The 23,402-nt window shown below is 37.9% G+C and overlaps 1 protein-coding gene across 1 annotated transcript in view; it reads right to left on the bottom strand.

Annotated features, from left to right (window-relative positions):
* The window catches only part of ANKRD50 (ankyrin repeat domain containing 50), a 43,874-nt gene extending 41,730 nt beyond the window's left edge, over positions 1–2,144 (bottom strand). Inside the window, exon 1 of the mRNA XM_047798830.1 lies at positions 1,631–2,144. Coding sequence (XP_047654786.1) covers positions 1,631–2,142 — 512 coding nt within the window. The 5' untranslated portion in view covers positions 2,143–2,144. The remainder of the gene's footprint in view (positions 1–1,630) is intronic.
* Between the last annotated feature and the right edge of the window lie 21,258 nt (positions 2,145–23,402).

The following is a 23,402-nucleotide window of genomic DNA, read 5'->3' as shown; positions in this document are numbered from 1 at the left end:
TCCATCTGTCTGCCTCAAAATATTGTAACTCCTTGAGAATAATGATCTTTTGCTCCACTGTCTACTTGTTGAATTACATCTATTCCTGCTTAAATAAAATATATTCCTATTAAAATTCTAAAAAGGACTTATTCAACAAGTCAATCAAGCACTAATAAAACCTACAATAAAATCTTAAGTATTTGTCCAAAAACAGAGGCCTAGATCATCTAATGCCTCAGACTGCGTAAAAATATTTCTTTTTAACTTTTAACAGCATTCTCATGTCTGCATTCAACTATATTGCTGCTTCAGTTGTAAAGGAAATATAGCTCTAAGGATTATCAGAACCAAGTTTTTTTAGTCTTTTAGGGCCACAACCATGGCATATGGAGGTTCCCAGGCTAGGGGTCCAATCAGAGCCTACATCACAGCAACTTGGGATCTGAGCCGCGTCTGTTACCACAGCTCACGGCAATGCCAGATCATTAACCCACTGAGCGGGGCCAGGGATCAAACTCACGTCCTCATGGATGCCAGCTGAGTTGGGTAACCGCTGAGCCACAATGGGAACTCCCAGAAACAGCTGTTCCGATACCAAAGTTACCTAATTTATTTAATGATTCATTACCTTAATGAAAAAGAAAGTGACCTAAGTTCTTGAAAGATCTAGTGGAAGATTAAGAGCACCAAAATGGCTCAAGTAAAGTCTAGACTTTCCCTACCCAAGTGGAAATACTAAGTGATCAGCTCCTCTGTCAATCAGAAAATCAAGTCTGGTATGGTTTTTAAGCACAGTTCTATTTGCTTATTTCCCTTCAATTAGTAACTAAAGTTCACATAGGGAAAACAAATTATAGAAAAACCATCTGAGTAGAAGGATATTTTTTCAAAAAAAGAAAACCTCTGATACTATAAAGAAAGATTTCCTCATGATCAGAATATATCAAAAATATAGTTAAAGGGCTTGATTATAAATATTTAACATAACTAATCCCAATAAAATGCATAATTACATAATTTAGTTAGACCAAGTTCAACTCAGACTAAGCCCTTTGAAACATTTTCTAAAGTATCAATAAATCCATAGTTCATAAATTACTTACAAGAAATGAAAATTCAGTTCTTCAACTAGTGATATTATCTCCAAAAAAGTAATAAGTCAAGACTACATTATGACTCCATACACAGTGATTCCATATTGAACCCTGCCCATCAAACCTAGAGTGCCATATGTGATACAGGCATTGCCTGAAAAATTTCCTCCTTAATTTAGGAATGATACAACAGTTCTAACCCTGATTTTGATAGCTAATAACAGATTTGCCCTATTTGCCAGAGTTTTAGTGGACAGCCTTTACACATTACAAAGTCTGCAAGAATATCACACCTCTCAAACTAAGTTTCTTCATTGTTTCACATTCTGTTATTAAACAGGTAAAAGACATACGTTTAATGGATATCCTCACAATACAAAGCTTAAATTTTACTTCCTTCAGCAAAGTAAGCAGGTGATTAAAACCACAGATTATCTGCAAATATCCAGCAGTAGTAAAAGTACCGCACAAAGTCAAAAATCAAAAAAACACAAAAAAACAAAAAACTTTAATCTTTGCATAGAAACAGAACACCATGACATTCTCATAGTTACCTTTTAAATGCTTCAGCTGGGTTTCTCTCACATTCCCCGGGCTGTAGGAGGCTTTGAACTGCTGGATCCCTTAGCTTGTCTTCATATCCTTGGAGTAGTCCGCTGCGGCAGATCTGGGCAACCAGACCTCTAATGAACCCTCCAACACACAAAGTGTCAGAATCCTGGGCTTTGCAGAAGTGAAAAGCCAAAGCCTGGCGATGTAAACCTCTCTGCAAGCTTGTAGGTGAACTTGGCCACAAGAGCTCAGTGCAAAGGGCTGTCTTGCCACTGCCAGGCCCTCCTACCAATAATACACCCCAGGCAGCTCCTTTTCCAGAGATAACACTAGCATTATTCCCAGAATTCATAACTAGGGGTTGTGTGTTGACAGCACTGTTGCAGCAGTTAGTTTTCTCCTGGAGGCAATGCTGAAGCTTGTGGAAAACCCACTCCCTACAGTAAAACTGCTTCCCCTGTAGTAAACTTGTTTGAGCCATTTTGCAGACTTTCTCTTCCCAAGGATTAGTCATAATAGGTTTCTTATCTTCAACATTTGCTAGAATCTGGATACATCAAGGTCTTTACATCCATTAGGACATAACTTGCACATTAAGTTGACTTTGAATGACACAGTAATAACCAGTTACAGTAAAATTCAACAGCCACAGAGTCCGTCTGCCAACAGAATGTGCATGACTTTACTTGGCTCTTTATTCTTGATAATCAGCAGAGAATATATTAGTTTATATTAATTGCGGAACTGGTGGAAAACTGCCTGGTTCCGAACCTTGGCAACACTTTGCCTATATCTTGATGGGTCGAGTAACTCCATGGTTACATGTGGAGTTTAAGTGATTGTGGATGTTTCAAGTATGTAGATGAGACAATACATCTGGAAAACTAAAGAGAAAGCCCAATCTTTCAATCGGTACAAAATGCTTCTCCAGATTTCAAGTGTTAACTTTGTATCTGAAAATTGGATCCAGAAGAGGTGTCCATTATAGTAAATGCTATCAAAGAGATTGAATTTACACAGTAGATTGTTAGTGCTACACTTCTTGTTGAAGGACAGTCACTCCAAGTATGAGACCTTGCCAGTTTCTGAAATATGGGCAACTGCGAGGGAGAGAACTGTTTCAGATTATGGTCTCTTACGTGGCAAAAATGACAAACCACTGTTAACACCTTCTTAATTCAAATCATTCATTAAATGCAATTTTTTAAGATAGATTCTTGATGAACCTGCCCACAGGTTCCTCAGTTTAAGATATCCAGGTAATCAGTAATTCCCTCGTCACTCAAATAAAATATACAAAAAAAATCTTAGTGCAAAATACCGCAGGCTAAAAGCCTACTTAGCAAAGAATGCAATTTACCAGTTAATATCAAAAACCCATACACTTCATCTCTGGCACTTTTAAAAAGTTGGGCAACTAACCCAAAACCAGAATTCTATTTTCCTTTCTTTATAGTTAGGCTTCCCAAACGGCTACATCTGAATCAAGTTACCCTAGATTTTTTAAATCTCGCTGGAGAAAGGAGAAAAGAACACTTTATTCACATGCAGTAACATCCTTAACTAGCCAGAACGGTCTTTGGGACTAGCTTGGTAGAAGAGCGCCGTTAAAAAAGCTCTATTAACTTGCACAGACCAGCCAATCAAGGGGTCTATTTACTTGACCAGCCACACTTCTTTGTTGATAGTTCGCAAAATTTTGGAGATGATTATCAGGATTGCGGCTGGATGGAAATGGATTAAAAAGAAAAAAAGAGGGGAGGAGGGAGATGAGTTTACATGAATGATAAATCCAAACACCAATACAACGTGAATCTTTCCTTCCTCTGCGCCAAAGAGTAAGGTTTCGGATGGGGTAAGGAATGAAATCTACTGTGACCGGAGAAAAGGCTGCCTGGGAGAATTCCTTCCAGGCAGGAAAGGGATAAGGAGTAGAGGGCTTCGGGGCTGGTGGGTGTTTGCCTACAGTTCCGGCCTCTAGTTTCAGCTGATAGACAAAAGGAACTCCGGGATTCCCAAAGACGGGAACCTCCCTCGGGTTCAGCAGCCCCAGGGAGCCACAGGGGGGCCACCTCGTAGAGGCCAAGGACGGAGGTGTAGCCTCCACACAGAGGTCTTCCTTCCAGAAGGCTGGGAATGCCTCGACACCCCGCCCCGCCTCGAGACTGGGGTGTGTCCTTTCAAGGGGGAGGGGGTGCCCGACGTCCTCGCCAATCCTTGATAAGGGGTCGCCTCCGATAGGTGTCCAACTCCGCGCCCCCACCCCGGGCGCCGCTCCCGCCCCGGCCCGGCCCACAGCGGAGCCACTGGAGAAATAGGGTCTGCGGCCGAAGGCTGGGGAGGGTGGGTGGGTCAGGTCGGAGCCTCAACCCCAGCCCCCGAGATTCCGACCTGAGGGTGGGGCCTCGCTTCCAGCGCCGCCGCCGCCCCTCGGTTACCTCGGTCCCTGCCGCCGCCGCCGCCGCCGCCGCCGCCGCCGCTGCGGACTCTCAGCCTCAGGCACTTGCTTCGCTGAGAAGCCGCCGCCGCCAGCGCTCCCCGGACTCAGCTGCAGCCGCTTCCTCAGCCCGGCCCGGAGCACGCTCCTGGGTCCAGAGCCTCTCTTGGCCCCCGGCAACTGCCACTTCCAGCTGCCCCAGCAGCCTCGGCCGCGCTCCTCCCAACCCCCACTGGTCAACCGCCGCCGCTGCCGCCGCCGCCGCCAGGGCAATGACTGTCTCAGGCAGCCCCGGACCCGGCCGGCTCCGCCCCGCCTTCGGCCCCGCCCTCCCGGCGCAAGCCCCGCCCCCTCGGACGCTCGGCCTTTCTTCGGCCGCCGGCTCCGCCCTCTCGCCCAGCTCCGCCCTCACGGCGCAGTCCCGCCGTCGCCCGTGCCTGGGCGTGTGCTGGCTCCTGGGACTCGCTGCTTGCCCCGCCGGGAGACCTTTCTGGGGGCGGCCCGGCGGCTCCGCCTGTCTCATGGATGGAGGCGGAGAAGAGGGCGGGGGCTGCGTTCTCACGTCCCCGAGCTCACGCGAGTCGCTGCCCCCACCCACCCCGTCACCACTCGGCCCTGAGCCTTCCTTTGTCTTCCAGGCCTGAGAGAGTCGTTGCTTTGGGGGCCGTACCGCTGCTTAGAGGGTCAGTTGAGCTAGGAGAATTGCCCCTTGCCACTCCCTTAAGCCTCTTGTCCACAAAGGCCATTCGATGTCCGTCCTGTTCCTCAGTCTTCTGGGTCCCCTTTCAATCTATTAAATTGCGGCGATGCTTTTACTTTTTCGGTCTGGGATTAAGAAAATCAAGTAAGGACCGGGAAGAAGGCTGTAAAAATAAAAGTAAATAGGGATATGGGAGGATGCTTCCACTTGCGTTAGGGGGTCTCCACCGGATAGTGGTTGTAAGCAATCATGTTTGGATTGATGACCGCAGAGGGGGAAAAAAAAACCATGGTCGAGGTCAGAATGCAGAACCAGATGAACTGTCCTAGAGAACCTGACCACAGGGCAGTTACTTTTGAACTAGACAAGTCAGTTTTTTGCATTCACGTGGACCTGGATTACTCAAATTCCAAATTTCTGCTGGGAAAGCATTGTCAACTGATGTGGTAGAAAATATAGTCTTTATTATTTTATTATTTGTGCTAAAACCATGAGCTCTCCTTCTCCTATTCTCCATTAATTTAAATGTGTTTGTTTCTTAAATGTTAAGCGAGTTTCCCATATGTTTTTAGGAATTTCAAAGTATAGCTGTCACTCTTAACTAGAAAAATGGGCTATGGCCAGACTACCCATGGCATTTGAGGTTTGTTGATCTTAATATTTAACTTTAATGCATTTGCTCTGAATTTTGAAGTTCTTTTCCAAAACACAAGCAAAAAATGGCAGAATATAAATTCTCCAGAATTAGTGATGAAAAATTATTTTAAAAAGATACAATTTTTATATGTTTGCTTAAGCAATTTTAACTACCACTTGTTTGCCATACATTATTGTCCTTGGAAAAGATGACCCCTTCAGTTTCATGGTTGTAAAATAATGTTTAGAAAAAAATTTTAAATAAGGAATATGTATATCATGGAATTATTTCCATAATCTGTTTGCTAATACAATGATTAAAATAATTTTTGCCCGTTAGAGAGAGGAGTTACAGAAACTCTTGGTTTAGTGAGCCTAGTTTTTTAAGATAGCTAACCATCATGAAATACTGTTTTAAATAACTTTAGCAATAACTAAGCTAAATTAATCTTCAGATTAATTTAGAATTTTTTAAAGTTTTTAATCCCATTTCATTTATGGCTTTTTGCATTCCCTAATAGAAAAGCTTTTGAAAAGCAGAGATATGCTCTACACACCTCTGTAGGTGTGTAGCAAGGTTCCCTGCATGCAAAGCAGGGTTTTTCTTTCTTTCATGCCACAATCACTAACTTAGACACTTTCTATGCATACAGTATTATGTTGGGCATAGTAGCAGATTATAAAGATGGATGGACACAGTTTTTTCAAGTCTGGGAGGCTGTTTACAGGACAAAAGAAACTTGGGACTCCTCTAGCCATTCTTTTCAGGATATCCATTTATCTCACCAATTTTTAATGTAAAGCAATGATATTTTTAAGCTCTTTCTAACTTCTAGATTAGATTACTGTCTCACCTAAAGTCTGAAATCCCCACCGTCGAAAAATTATATATATTTTCTACATGTAAAAACATATATATACCAAATTTTACAAAATGTCTTTTTATCAATTACCTGAATGCTGAGAATGGTATATGCAGAGTAATTACTCTCGATACATTCTCACATACTTTAATCAATTTCTTAGCATATTTTCTCCACCCAACAAATACTGAAATAAAAATATAAAGAATGCATTTTATTGAATGACTTTTCTTATTTTTAATTTGTTCATAAAATTGCCTGAAATCTTCATGGTTGCATAAATTTGAAATTATTGATACATTCAACTAATGTTTACCTGTAGACCATAATTTTTTCTTTTTTTTTTTTTTTTTTTTTGCTTTGTGGGGCCATACCCATGGCATATGGAGGTTCCCAGGCTAGGGGTCTAATCAGAGCTACAGCTGCTGGCCTACACCACATCTACTGCAATGCCAGATCTGAGCCACGTCTGTGACCTACACCACAGCTCGCGGCAACACCAGATCTTTAACCCACTGAGCAAGGCCAGGGATCTAACTGGCAACCTCATGGTTCCTAGTCAGATTCATTTCCCCTGTGCCACAATGGGAACTCCTAGACCATAATAGTTTTAATTGAAACCTTTATCTATAAATGCCAAGGTACCTAGTTACTTCAAAGCAAACTCTGATAAAGCAAATATATTCATATAAACTATATTCTAATCTCTATATTGAAATATACAAATTTTTCAGCTCAGATCTTTTTATGGATATGTCTTTTTTAAAACTCAGAGTAACACATTTCAGCAAATATTTTTACAAGACAAAACTCATAAATTTTATATTTATGTTGGTGGTTTCAATTAATTTAGATGCTTCAAAATTATAGGTCTTCTGATTTTTAATATATTTGGATACAAAATATAATTTTATCCAATTAAAATCAGAGCTCCATCAAATGATTTTCCCAAGTTGCAATATTCCAAAGCCCAATTATAAATTTGATAACTGTCTTTTATAGTATTTGTACTGTTATCATGTAATACATTTAGTTCTTTCTTTGGTAGAGATAAATTTCAATATCTTCCTTTGTTTTCAGAAATTACAATACTTTAAAAAGCTGCAGAAGACAAATATTTTGATTTTAGAGTTTCAATAATTTTAAATGAAATATTATGAAAACTTAGAGGACTCATTTTAGTCCTCTAGTTTAACTAGTAAACTCCAAGTTTATTTACAAAGTAATTCTTTTTTTTTAATTAGAGTTGATTTTCAATATTGTATTAGTTTGAGGGGTACAACATCCAATATTTTTATAGATTATACTTCATTTAAAGTTATTACGGAACAATGGCTATATTTCCCTATGCTATACAATATATCCTCTTACTTATCTCTTTTATACACAGTAGTTTGTGACAAAGTATTTAAGTAGTTATCACCTGCAGTCTTTCAGATTATATCACAAATTTAAAGAACTCTGTTCATTGTACAAAAGCTTTCAGCCTACTTGATATATGCTCTGTTACAGTGTGACTCAGCCTCTGTTTCGCATATTTCAGATATATCTTACCTTTAATTTTCTGCATTTACCATTGATTCTCAGACGTGGCAGCCTGGTGAGTTCATGCATGTCAAAGGCAGAAGCAGCAGGCCAGTGCACCTGACTAGCACACCAAGTACCTGGTAGGATCAGCTAGCATGAAAGTTTCACTGACTACCAACGAGACATGGAGTTGGCTATACCTAGCCTCTCATATCAAGTTGAATTTTGTTTTGTCAGCTAGTATCCTGCATACTATCCTTGAAAGGAAGCGGTTAGTTACTTTGCATCTGGATAGAGTCTGGAAAAGAGTCATTGCTGGTAGGCTTTCACATTTCCCCCCCAAATTTAAAGAACTCTGTTCATTGCTAATGCATCTCACACACTATTAAACATGGCCATGGCCGAAGCTGTAAATAAATATGGAAGATCTACCAAACCCATTCCAGATTATTTTAATACCACTATTAATAACAGTGCCTTGCTTACACAAACATGCACAAGTTATGTTAGTTATGTTGGTTGGACTTGATATGGTCCTAGACTATAGAAAGTCTTTGATTGACAAAGTAAGTATAATTTTAGGAACATTCAGCTATGACTGCCCTCTTAAATACACTTTTTAGAAGAATGCTTATTTACACATTACATTTAAAAGTGCCATTGCCAGCTGTATTTGTTCCTGTTCTTGAAGACAAGCCTAAAAATAGGTGGTTTTTTTTTTCCTTACAAACTGTGTAAGGCACAGACCCTTCCTTCAAAGAATTAAACAAACTCCAAAATAAGATTTATTTTGTAGAATTACCAGCCAAGGGGAATAAACACTCACTAGCTGTAGTTACTGAATAGCTGGTTACAATGCTCCACCATATTGTACAGGCTCTTAGAGCAAAAACTCTCAATAGACTCCAATATTATACCCACAGTACACATGATGGTATGAATCTGAAATTCGTGTTGTTGTCTGCCTCTCAAGTACAACCGGGAGTTTATTTTTTAATTTTATTTATTTATTTATTTATTTATTTATTTTTGTCTTTTGAGGGTCGCACCTGCGGCATATGGAGGTTCCCAGGCTAGGGGTCGAATCAAAGCTGCAGCTCCCAGTCTACACCACAGCTCATGGAAACCCCGATCCTTTAACTCACTTAGAGAGGCCAGGGATTGAACCTGCGTCCTCGTGGGCATTAGATTTGTTTCCGCTGAGCCACAATGAGAACTCCACAGCAAGAAATTTAAAGAAGTAAATTAGGATCCTCCAAAATATGTCCCTCCAATAGATTCTCATAATTACATTTTCCTACCTTTTCTTCTGTAAGCTCATATATAGTTTAAACGTCCATATCAACCACAGAGTCACCACCATCCTTTTATGAAATCTCTCATCCTGATAAAGGACATTCATGGAGCATTCTCTGAACCTAATTTTAAGTATCTGAGAACAGTTGAAATTGATTTAGCAATGTTATATTCCTGACTCCTATGTTATATGGTTATATATAAAAATAGCAATAATTGGATATAATTATAGTAATCTGAAACTAATGCCAAGTGTCATTCATCAAAGTGGACTTCCATAACTTAATCATGTCCTCTGTGCATTCTTTGACCAAATTACAGTGAAATATTAGGCATAATTAATCTCTTGATTTGCTGCACATAATTATAAACGTGATAGGTTCCCAGGTAAATGAGAGATGTCATTTTATGTATTGTCGTTAAGTCTCTCTGCCCTTCTAAAAGCATACCTTGTCTTTTTCCAGGTCTGTTACTTACTAGACCAGCATACTTTGGTATTAGCAACCTCTGGGAGGTAGATTATATTTGGAAGATAAATATTCTATACTAGAAAGCGTGAAAATAAACTGAACGAAGTGTCTATGGGAAGAACTCCTCTTAGAATACATTTTTCTAAGGTCACAGAAGCTCCTGGGAATCCCACACTTCCCACCCAACACAAGTTGCCAGTATATTTATTTATATTGATGGTGGAGACAGGGACAGTTGTATAGTATAGCAACACCTAGAGACCTATGGCAGGGCGGTTAACTTCTCAGAAACTTTGTTTTGTTTCATTTTTTCTCCACTAGGTCAGATGTCAAAAGACCTCCATAAGGTAATTGGTAATTTCCTTACCAGTTTTATCTAGGTGCCTGTATTTCTTATTAGCCCTCACCAGTTAGCGGAAAATGTGGTTATTCCTTTAGGTCATCCCTTATTATTCAGTTAATTTTGATTAAGCCCCCTCTGTTTTTAAAACCCTACCTTCTGTCTTCAGACAGAAAAGCATAACTAAAACCCTAAGTCTAGAACCGAATTGGTTGAGGTGCACCATTTGCCAGTTCTTCTAACTATGAAACACAGCAAGGGATTATCAGAGATAATTGCCATACTAGGAATGTATTGAAAATGTATGGAAAATACCATCTAAAATTATTTTCTGAAAGGCACATGCATAGATCCCCACACTCCTGAAAAAGGAAGCAATATCTTTATGCCTTTCTTCCAACTATGAATGCTGTTGTCCAAGATAGGTAGGACAGAGAAACCCCCCCCCAAGGAACCACACCTAATGAAATTTACACCCTTAATCAGTTAACGGGTAGTACTTGCATTGAGCAAAGGAATGTGGCAGAAATGATGTTATATTCACTCCAGGCTAGATCTGAAGAGGACCAGCAGCTTCTGTGTCATACCTGGGAATGCTCACCTCTTGGAAATCACTATTGAAGAAACCTGGCCACCCTCCTGAAGAGGCCATGTGGAGAGACCACACAGCAGGGCATGTGAAGAAGCCTTGAGGTCAGATGGAGATGCAGAGAGGCCCAACCAGTCCAGCATCCTATTTGGGCCTCCTGATGACTCCAGCCCTAGTCACCATTAACTGCAACCTCACAAAGAACCCCAAGTGAGCCCAGTGAAAGCATTGTCCAGCTGGACCCAGTCGAACCACAGAACCATAAGAGATGTTAGAATGATTGCTATTTTCAGCCTCTAAGTTGTGCAGTCATTTGTTATATGGTAATAAAGGATTAAAACCCTACCTGATGGAAATAATAAATCTTCTAGTGTTCTGCAATTATTACGTGTTATTTCTCTGTCCCTCTCTTCATCTAGTCTCTTGGGCAATTAAAATAGTTCTGAAGAACTGAAACATCATTTATACCATCCTAGTTTTTATGGTACATAACACTATCCATTTGAGAAATGGAGAAATGAGATAAAAGTGAACTTTTAAAAATCATATAGATTGAATGAGAAAGTGTATTTATCTTCACTAGACATTTCTTATTACATTAGAAACCTTTACTCAACAGGAACATCTCTGATTCTAGCCTGTCAGACAGCCATATCATATTTCTAAACATAAATAGCATCTGGTTCTAGCGTACTGTCTTATAGTAAATGAGAATCAGAAGCTGCCCTCTCAATTTACCAACAGCTTTAACTGGGAAGGTGTGTCAGAGAGTAATCCAAATCAGAAGCACATTAACTCAATGACGTTGATTTAATTTCTGAATGCCTAGAGTTTGACTACTTTGAAATTTGAAAAGAATAAAACATTTTTGTTTAGGATTAACCTTAAATAATAAAAGCTTTTGTTTCACTCCAGTTTCATTTTTCATAGAGGAATCTATTATTTGCTCAGAAGACATTATTAAGAAACTTATGCAGCTAAGAGAGAGATCTAAATTTTGAATGATACAGGTGAACAAGCTCATTAATAAATTATTCAAATTTTTCTTTTGAATACTAGAATATTTAACATGGAGGCATACTAGTTTACTCAAGGATCATATCTTTATATGAGAATCCCAGCAAACTGATTCTTATAATCAAAAAAGGATTATAAAACTGAATATCTTTTTCAATCAAATCAGTGGTCTAAGAGCCCAGAGGAGGTGGGAAAAGAAGTAATCAACTTTATCCTGGGAGAGGTACACTTTGAGAAGGAGAAGTTTTTTCTTTTTAGGGCCACATCTGTGGAATTTGGAAGTTCCCAGGATAGGGGTCAAACTGAAGCTGCAGCTGCCAGCCTATAACACAGCCACAGCAATGCAGGATCCGGGATGCGTCTACAACCTAACCTGCAGGTTGCAGCAACGCCAGATCCTTAACCCACTGATCGAGGTCAGGGATCGAACCCGAATCCTCACAGACACTGTCAGGTTCTTAATCTGCTGAGCCACAATGGAAACTCCAGTAATCTTCTTTTTTTTTAAGAGTTCACGTGGAAGTCGAAAATGGAATATGGTTTGAAGATATTTTGAGAAAGGTTGTATCTGAGAAACAGCATTGTCTGTAAGGTCCAATCTTTGTTGGCACATTAGGAGGCTCATGGCTTTAGGGAAGTGTAGTTTGGGTCAGGGTCACCATATACAGTTGCATAGGCTCTTCATTACACAATTGCAGGTGACATCATTCAAATGGCCTAGAATGCACTTCACGCAGGCGGATTAGACTGTATCAAGTGAGTGTGGTTAGAGATTATGCTTGAGCCCATGTAACAGAACCCACACCCAATGTTTTGATACATAAGGGTTTACTTCTCTTGTGTAATAAAAAGCCTGAAGTATGGCTTGTATAGAAGCTCAACAGTCCTCAGGAAGCCCCCTTCATCTTTCTCTCTGTCATCCTAGGTATATAGTTTTCATTTCATTGTCACCTCATGGACGGATGACTACCTTGTCATGGTTTTAAAACCGAAAGTTACACTTCTGAAAAAGTTCCTTAGTCCTTGGTAAACCAGAACCAGGACAGTAGGTCACCCTACATGATCTCAAGATGGCATTCTTCTTCCAGCTTCTCATATCTACTGGGATGAGGAAGAATGGGAGGGAAGAATTAGAAAATAAGAAATAGGTGGCACCTGTATCAGGAAAGTTGAAGTTTCCCAGTAATTTTCGGCGCATGTCTAATATACCAGGATCTATAGAAGGTAGGCAGGGAAATGGATTGTATTTTCAGCTAGAACACTGCTGCCCTGAAAAAAAAAACAAAACAAAACAGGATTCTATTGTAAAAAGTAGAAAAAATTCATTAGGAAGACAATTAGCCGTATCTGCATTATTTTGTGACTTTCTCTCACTAGGAATGCTCAGCATCCTTGGAGCAGGAATGAAGAAAGCAGATAAGGAGGGCTGACCAGGCCTGGAGATTGTCAAAGAAAGATATCAGAATGGTAAGGAAACACATTAGTTTTGTATATGCATGTCACTATTGAAATGGCTGGTTACACAGTGCATACTAGGGTAGAAGTTCAATAAAGCTAGAAAGGATGTCACCTACTAAGAAAAATGATGGAAGATTAGAAATCTAGAATAAAGTATTAAGATTCTTTTTAAATCCCAGGGAGAAACTGGCATGAGAAAGTCAATTTCTTTCATTTTATTGGCCTCAGGTTATTTCCCTTCAACTTAATATTCACCAAGTAGTTCTATTTTGTTTACTTTAACATTCTGGAACTTAGAGAGGAAATTTTACTTCTCTTTGTCTTAAAATTATAATATTTCTGTTACACTGATAGTAAATCAATAAAGACATTAACAATGAAAATCTAACATAAAAACAGCAGGTGAGTTGCTAACTGAAAGATTTTTAAAATTTTTGTTTTAATGAAAATGAATGTGAAAAGCTAAGCGAAGCATTTTCATGTCAGATGACTACTGAATAAATTATGGATTAAGAAAAAACACCATTTATCTATAAGTCATCAGTGACAACTGAATTGAGATACCTTCTGTTTAAGTTAGGTTATATATAAATTCATATTATATACATTTATTCAGACCAAGAATAAGCAGAGCCAAAAAGATATAGAATAAATGATCTAGATATATAATTATCTTTGAGTCAAGACACAGTGAATGTAAAATGATCAATTTCTTTTTTTTTCTCCTTTTTTTTCCCCTTTTTTGGCTGGGCCTGGAGCATGTGGAAGTTCCCAGGTCCAGGATCTAACTCTTGCCATAGCAGGGACCCAAGCCGCTGCAGTGATAATGCCAGATCCTTAACCCACTGTGACACAAGGGAACTCTCATAAAATGATCAATTTCTCAGAGGGAGAATCCTCCCATAAGAGAATTTTTCAAAGTTCAAATTGGAGAGTCCATATGTTTGCATAAAGGTCAAGAAATTCCAGTGACAATGTTGAAAGAATTTGGGATGAAGAAAAATAATAAGTTTAATAGGCAACTAAAGAATACAATTCCTTGTCAATGTGCAGTAATATATCCTGGTTCCCAATCTGCTGAACCAAGGTAACCCTTTTACTTCTCAATCTAGAGAATAAGATTTCCTAAATTGGGGCTCTATTTCCTACACTGGCAGAGATCAATTTTACCCTCAAAAGATTTCTTCCTTCTCTATGCCAATGAGGAAAAAAAATCAAGAAAAAAGAGAAATCAGGCAATGATAGGATAAGGCAAATATTGCTTGCAAAAGAGGCTGCCTAACCCTAAGAAACTGAGTATGGATTTAGGCCTGTGAGGCTTTGTGTTGATAGAATAAGCCTGGAAACTTTCACTTCTTCAAAGGAAACAAAATCTATATATAATTTTTATTTAATAAAAACTAATTTTAAAATATTTCATTACAAAGTGTTATAAATAATACATTTTTCTGAAACTCAGTATTATGTCCTTTTGACTCAGAGAGTAGGAGGGAAGTGTCAAATGTTATTAAAATCCTCTTTGGGGGGCCTATTTATCAAAAATTTTCTGTGGTAAAAATCAGTTCTTTGTAGAGTGTTAGATTTTTAGTATATCACTTATCTGTTGCTGTATCACATACCATAACCTAAATAGTGGCTTAAAACACCGACTTATTATTTCTCACAGTTCTCTGGATTGACTGGATAGGTCTTCTGCTGGCCTCCCCTGGGCTCCCTCATTTAGGAGCATTCAGCTGGCTTCCCTTCACTATCATGTTTGGGGCACTAGCTAGGTTGGCTGCAAAGAATGAGTTGGCCTTCTCAAGCTTGCTGCTTCTTTACACAGCAAAGTGGCCTTGGAATTCTGTGAGAGCCAAGGCAGAATCTGGAAAGCTTCTAAGGCCTTGATATGGAACTCACCCAGAATCAATTCTGTCACATTTTATAGGTCAAAGAAATTCACAAGGACAGATTCAAGGGGTGGGGAAAGATTTCACCTTTGAAAGGATGAAGTGAAAAATATTATGGTCAGGTTTTTTAAGTACCACAAATGGAAATCTTTGAGAATTTGACAAAGCATAAACTCCCAACCAGGAGACAAAAAAAAAAAAAAAAGCACAAATACACAAGTCTGTGTTCATTTTAAAGGGATAATGTCTATGTCACAGGATTCCAGATTAAGAAACTATGAAACTGATTAAAATAGCTTCTCCTAAATTCAGTATATCACTTAACAGGAATAAACAGGAATAAAATCAAAAGATAAAAACATATGTCCATCTACACTAGCATTTTTCTCAGTGTTGGGTTTTACATTTATAAAAAAATTACTCAACAGAGAGGGATTTTGAGGAGCTGAGACTCAGAAAACGTGAACATCATAGTTGAAAAGAGACTGATAATTTGTTTGACTTTAAATGGAATATTATTTATATTAAATAATACATTAAAAAGTCGATATTCATGGAGTTCCCATTGTGGCTCAGTAGTTAACGAACCTGACTAGTATCCATGAAAATACAGGTTTGATCCCTGGCCTTGCTCAGTGGGTTAAGGATCTGGCTTTGCCATAAGCTGTGGTGTAGGTCACAGATGCAGCTTGGACCCCATGTTGCTGTGGTTGTGGTATAGGCCAGCAGCTACAGCTCTGATTCGACCCCCAGCCTGGGAACCTCCATATGCCATGGGTGTGGCCCTAAAAAGACAAAAAATACCAAAAAAGTCAATGTTCTCTTTTCTGGTTCTATAAAATATGCTGTGATTTAATCAACTTGCCATTCTATCTCTAATTAAATCTCTTAATCTAGGAAGGGTAAAAGCAATTTATTATCTTCTTTAGTCATCAATGGTGGAAGTAAGTTCCTTTAAGCAGAAAAGTGAAGTCAAATATTTGTTTAGTATTAGTCTTTACTTAGTTTTAGGTAATTTTTAAAACGTTAATAATTTTGTTTGAAATTATTGTTAAAATGATTCATCAACATGAACATTTTTTCAAAAATAATTTCACAGTTAATAACTGACATCAACAATATCTTTTCAAGATGTATTTCTTATCTAATATAACCTTTGTAATGTTAGCAGGTATTATAATACATGATAGTTTAATTTGGCTAACTTCCAATTAAAATGAATAGGGAATATTTTATTTTTTTTACTTGTATTTGTTTATATACATTCATTATTCGCTTCCAGAATAATTTAGAAATGTTACCTAAGTAAGTACTTGACATTTCAGTCTATAATCTGTAATTGATAAGATAAAAGCAGGACTTTCAGAGAGGTACACAGGTTACATAGAGAAAATTCTCACATAGTTCCTGAAATTCAAGAGGTACAAGGTACTGTTATTTATTAACAAGACCTAGAGGCTAGAGAGAAGAAAATACTTTAATCAAGACACATTATAAGACTAAGGCAGAAATTAATATTGAAAAGTTCATGTGGGGAGGTAATGTTGGAACCAAAGTCCCCCAAATTATGCAGTAACTAGAAATGAAAATCACAGCTGAAGCTTCACAATAAATGTAAACCCAACCATAAGTGATAATTTTCTGGTGGAATTTTTTTTTTTTTTTTTTGGATACAGAGAGATTGAAGTAGAGAAGGCTTTAATGCACCATTGTTACCTTTGGAGATGGACAGGGCCATGTGCAAGGATTGCAGAGTTGACTGCAAGGAACTGAGAGTGGCCAACTCCTGGCCAACTGCCAACATAGATATGGAGATCCTAGTCCTACAAGTGCAAGGAACTAAATTCCATCAATAGCAGGAATAAGCCTGGAAAAGGACCTTGAGTTCCAGATGAAAACACCGCCAGTCGCCAGTCGACATTTTCACTTTAGCCTTGAGCACCTGGAACCCACTTGAGCTGCCTGGACTTGATATGTACAGAAACTGTGAGATAATAAGTAGATGCTATTTTAAGCTCCTAAGCTTATGATCACTTATTCTAAAGCAGTGGAAAACTAATACAGACTTTGGCACAAGGATGCCAGCATAACAAATACCCAAAAATGTGGGAGGAATTTTGAAATCAGGCAGTGAACTGAGGCTGTTAGAATTTCAAGGAGCATGAGAGAAAACTCCTAGATTGCTTGAAAAGACTGTTGGTAGATACATGGATGCTAAAAATGCTGCTGGCAAGGGCTCAGAAAGAAGTAAGGGACATGTTACTGGAAATTGGAGTAATGGAAATCCTTGGTATATAGCAGAGGGAATTTTAGGAAAATTGTTTCTTGAAGCTACAGAGAAAGCAGAACTTGTAGATAATAAACTTTGATATTCAATTGAGATTGTTTAAAAAAAGGAACCAGGATATGTTGATTTAGGAAATTTTTAGCCTATAGAGATGGCCAAAGATGCTAAAATTAAGAGATTACCCCTGATGGTATGTAGAGTAAAAACTGTGGGTGTGGCTATATAACCTTTTGTTGCAACCCTGGGAGGATCAAAAGGTCAGAGATTATGTGCTTCTTATATGTCAATAAAACCAGAAAACCTCTAAGAAGCTTATTAGCAGTGTCCTTCAGCCATCTCAGCTAAAGCCAAAAGTAGAAAAGGAATTATCTCAGAAAAAAATCTGTGGATGAACCTTTTGTCTAATAGAGTGAACCCCCTGGAATCCACATAAAGCCACAAGGTACTTGGGAATATTTTATCAATAGGAGCACTGCCAGCTGAAACCAAAAGAGACAGAAAGAATACGAAATAAAAGGAGACTCTCAGCATCCCCAAATTCTCCTGGCAGGAAGCAGGAGCTGATAAGACTACTCAGCTGCAAGTAGGATCTATCATTCATGAAAAAGGAAGGATGACTCAGAGCCAAATCCCAGAAGGCAGAGAGGAAAGCCACAGAGAATATTCTGGGGCCTTGAAACCTAACAGAATCTTCCAAGTAAGATTTAAAACTGATTCCATTCCCCTCATTTGGGGGCCAGAATGTTTATAACTGTATTAGTTTTCTATAGCCAGGTAACAAATTACTACAAATGTGGTAACTTAAAACATCACAAATTTATTGTCTTCAGCTAAGGTCAGGAGTTTGCTGTGGCTCAACAGGTTTTGCTTTAGATTCTCACAAAGACAGAATCAAGATGTCAGCCAGGTTGGACTCTTATGCTGAGGCTCTGAGGAAGAATTTGCTTTCAAGTTCCTTCAGATTCTTGGCTGAATTGAGTCCCTTACAGGCCCTCATTTCCTTGCTAGCTGTCAGCGGAGGCCCAGTCTTGACCTTTTTAAGACCACCTATATTTCTTTGTATATGATTCCCTACTTCTTCACAGCCAGCAAAGACACATCAAATCCTTCTTGTAGGATTTGAATGTGCTTTGAATCGCTCTGCCTTCCTCTCCTTGATTTCAAATTTTGTCTTTATACTTGAGTGATACCTGAGTGTATGAGCCACACCCCCCTTTTTGGCTGCACCTGTGGCATGTGAAATTTCCTAGGCCAGGGATCAAACCCTAACCGCAGCGGTGATCCCAGCCCTAAGCTGCTGCAGTGACAAAGCTGGATCCTTAACCTTCTGTGCCACCAGAAACTATGAACCCATTTTAACTGTCAGCAGTCAGAAACACTCAATACCTAATCGTACATATATAAACTCTGTCCTCTCCATTGAAGTCAGGAGCAGGAGCCAATGTCTCTGCTGGAACCACTCGTGGATTCTGTGTGCCTGTTCCTGCAGACACACCCTTTCTCCTTTACTGAATGTTATCTGAAGAGTACTGATGAAATAAAATGATTTGTGGAAGTTGTACTCTATTTTATTGGCCACTTGCATAAAATTCTTGTACACTCTGAGAGAACAAGTCTTACCAGAAGAGTAAACTAGAAGCCCAGATATCAAGTTTCTAATTCTAATCTTGGGCAAATCAAATAAGTTATTAGATTAATTTTTTATCATAGGATTTTTTTCATAATAAAAGCCTTAGAAAAAATATTACTGAAGAAAGAAATATTACTAAAATATTACTATAGAAAGGCAAAGCAATATATTGAAAGCAGACAGTGACTCTCTGGTTCTTTTTATGAGAGTACTATTAGCCTTTGAGCATGAATTAATAGAAATGTAAATTAACTCCATATAAATGAAAAAGAAAAAAGATAATGACAAATATGGTTAGATCTCTTCATGCTGTAAGAGTCAGCAGTAAGGCCTGAAGGATCTTGCTCACTTTTATTATTTATATATTTTTACTTTTTATTTTTATTTTTTTATGGCCACACCTGTAGCATATGGAAGTTCCCAGGTTAGGGACTGAATCCAAGCCACAGCTGGCGCCTATACCTTAGCTATGGCAATGCTGGATCACCAGGGATAGGACTCATGACTCTGCAGTGACCTGATCAGCTGCTGTTGGATTCTTAACCCACTGCACCACAGCAGGAACTCTTACTTTCATGTTTTTAATAAATATTAAAAAAAGAGTCAACTGCCAAATAGTACAAGATAAGGAAGAGCAATCATATGTATGCACTTGCTAACGAAATTTCCCCACAGCAATTCCTTTATCATTTATGTGGGCTGGGGGCAAGAGACATTAATTTGTTACAATGTACAGACATTTAATAATGTGTGTAAATGTATGTATGTTTACGCATGTGCATGCCCATATATATATATAAACACGTACATACATGTGATTGCTCTTTCATATCTTGTACTCTTTGGCATTTGACTCTTTTTTTAATATTTATTAAAAATGTGAAAATAAGAGTTCCTGCTGTGGTGCAGCAGTGGGTTAAGAATCTGACTGTAGCTGATCAGATCACTGCAGAGGTGTGGGTTCAATTCCCAGTAACCCAGAATTGCCATATCTAATGTGTAGGCTGCAGCTATGTATATATATGTATACATATATATGTACATAAATATAAAATCTCTTAAACTTTAAAGTGAAAAATATGAATTCATAAAACCTGAAACCAATTAGACATCCAACAACATTCCTTTAATTGTCTACTCACAATTCTGTTACACTTTGTGGGAGAGTACAATACTCATTTAAAACAGTGCTTGACTTGAAGTAGTTTAGTTGATAATAGTAAAAAGAAAACATGTGCTAATAAAATAAGAGAATATCTTTAAATATGAAATGGACTAAAATAACCTTCACATTTAAGGCTCTATTCTATGATTTACAAGAAATCAAACAAAATGATTTTCACATTTAAGGCTCTATTCTATGATTTACAATGAAATCAAACAAAATGCCTTACCACCATTTGCAGCCAATTTAACTTTATAAATTTAATATCATCATAGCTGTTTATTAACAATAAATGATTGATTATATTAATCTTCTGAAAGTTTCAAGTTCAATTAGGAGTATTTTTACTTTAATAAACTCTTTTGTCTTCCATAGTATTTAACGTATTTATGGCTCTATGTTTCTACTCTGCTTTTACAGAAATACTATTTCTTATATAAGTCATTTTTAATTAAATATATACATTACTAACAGTTGACATCTAATGGAAAAAAAAAAAACCTTGTGTCTATACTAGATATTTCAGTGACACTCATAGCTTGTAATGAAAAGAAAGCATGGAATGGCCACATTTTCCATCATGAGACACTCCCCTACCCATATGAGCTTTGTTGATGGGACCAAGAATGAGCAGCTAACACAAGTCAGGAAACTTATAGATGGACCAGGAAGTGAATAAGCCTGAAAAGCTCTGTAAAACCTGGGATAATTGGGCCAATAACACTATATATTCTGGAGCAGATATTAAGACCTACAGAGAAAATCAATCATGCAGTTACCGTAGAAGCTCAAAATGAAAGGATGCAGGGAAACCTGGGAATTCAAATAAGGAACATGATGCATCATGTTAAAGCAGACATGTAAAAATACAGAAATCATCAGTAAGTGCAAACTATAAAGTAAAGAGAACTATAAAACCAGTGTTTAGTAGAAACAAAAATGACTCAGAAAGGAGGAATGGGAAAGAAGGTAGTGGGCTCATATTCATTGCCTGTTTTTAAAGGGAAAAACCCTAGGTTCTTGTTGAAGTCCCTGTTGCTATCCTGAATCTAGTTCCAAACTGCATGTCTTCTGATTCTATTCTGGATCTTTCTCTTATATTTCATTGTAAGCCTCATCTCTCTTACTGAGCTTTATGTTAGACCTCCATTATGGGAGCATGTTTAAATAACTTTCTTTCCAACCAAAAGAGTCTGACTAAACATTCAACAATGAGTGTGTACTGTGTTCTAGGTGCTTGAGATGTAAAGATACCTCTGCACCTACAAAGTTCAGTCAACTGAAGTAGCATGAATGTAAAGAGGTGACTCAAAATATTTCAGAAAGATGAAATCATTATTTTTACAATGAAGATCATACATTACTGATTTTCATCATCCTGCAAATCTATAAATCCAGATCTAAATTCTTTCTTGACTTTCAGTATTTTGTTTGCAAAAGGCTGCTAAAAAACATCATTTGAATGCCTCATGGCATTCATCCTTGGCCTTTCATTATTTTCTCCCAAAGCAAAAACCTTTCTCTGTTCCCAATGTTAGTTAATGTCACCATGACACATCCAGTAATTTTGGTTTGATAACCTAGTGTCATCATTTATTTTCAATTCTGCCAGCTCCAACGATCAGACAAGTCCCATGGACTGGTCTTTCGCTTGACTTTTTTTCAATAACAGGTACCTTTTTTTTCTTTTTCTTTTTTAAATTTTATTGGAGTATAGTTGACTCACAATGTTGTATTAGTTTCAGGTGCACAGCAAAGTGAATCAGTTATATATCTGCATATATCCATTTTCTTTTCCCATATAGGTTATTACAGACTATTGAATTGATTTCCCAGTGCTATAAGTAGGTTCTTGTTAATTATCTATTTTATACAGTAGTGTGTATATGTTATTCCCATATTCTGTTTTTTTTTAATTTGTTTTGTTTTTTAAATCTCTGAGAGCCAATTAAATGCCTCCCTCCCCAACTAAACAAGCTTCAAAATTAATCTCAGTAAGAAAAGCTCTGGTAGGTCATTCATTGCCTTTCTCAGAAAGTCTCAGTAGATTCCCATTGTGACTAAGTGAGGTTCTAATTGCCAAACTTCTTTTGAGGTCAAATTGTAGTTTTCCAAATTTACTTCTCATTACTACTTTAAATATAATTCCCTCATCTGTCAAACTGGGTAACCACAAGATGCTTTTACATGGTCTGTCCTCCCTGTGCATTCTCTTCTCTCTACATAGAATGCCCTCCCAGAATTTCCTATTAAAATCCTTTTATTAGTTTTAGATATAAATTCCATTTTTTCAAGTATGCTTACTGAAACTTGCCATTAAAAATAATCACTTTCTTACCTGAATTCTCAAAGTAATTATTTTGAACATCTCTTAAGATACAAATTGATTTTTTTGTGTGTAACTTATTGTCACTCTCTCACTCAGTTGTAAGCTTCTGAAGGGCGAGGGCCATGCCTATTTGTTATTGCACCATCCACCCCCATCCACTATCCTGCCTTGGCATTGTTATTCCTCTGCAAGAATGTTGAATAAATAAATGTACTATGACTAATACAGAGAGACACAGAGCTACTTTTATAAAAAGCAACCTCATTTAATATACCCACAACATGATATTTTCATTTTAATTCAAATGAACATATCTTCCCATCCCACACAAATCTGTTCCTCCTCCTGGATTCCCTCTTACTGTTTGGCTACATAATCCACTTGGTTGCCCAAGTCAAAAGTGTAGGAATCACCCTATCCATCTTCCTTTACTTTGTTCTTTATATCAAACTCTATTTATTCCTCCTACTTATCTTTAATATCTATCCTTCTCCTTATCATTACTAATTAGTTCAGATTCCTTCTCTCTCTTTTGATCTTCCTACTCCCCATCTCAACCTTCAGCAGTCTATCTTCTGCACCACAGAAAAATTAATCTCTTGAATACAAAAAAATGTAATTATCATGTTCCTCTGATAAATTATTTTCTCTCCCATTGGCTGCCTTTAAACTATGTGAGAGCTGAGCTCCTTTGTATAACCTTCCATGATATGGCACCTAACTAGCATTCCTACTTATTTCTTAGCTTTTTTCCCCCATGCATGCTTTGTACACACTAAATTACCTAAGCTCTTTAAACTTTCAGACCTTTGGAAACATTCCATGTAGAATATTTCCTTCTTACATCTTCAATTCACCAGGAAAACTCCTACAAAATCTTCAACTTTAAGTTTCTTTGTGAAACCTTTCCTGAACTCCTTCAGCTATTAGTCTTAGCTATTCCTTCCTCCATGTTCACATTATATGTGTTATGCCTATTCCATGAAAGCAGTCATGTTGTGTCTGTCTACTCTGCCATCAGACTCCTGGGGGACACTGACTTATTTTTTTAAATATGTACCTTTAGAATCTAGTAGAATATATTTTATGCAGTCATTCAATAGGCAATGATAAATTCTTGTGAAAAAAAATTGATGGATAA

The sequence above is a fragment of the Phacochoerus africanus genome, chromosome 10 (assembly GCF_016906955.1).
Source record: "Phacochoerus africanus isolate WHEZ1 chromosome 10, ROS_Pafr_v1, whole genome shotgun sequence".
Lineage (NCBI taxonomy): Eukaryota > Metazoa > Chordata > Mammalia > Artiodactyla > Suidae > Phacochoerus > Phacochoerus africanus.
Note: the sequence above shows the minus strand (reverse complement) of the source record. Positions and strands in the feature narration are given on the sequence as shown.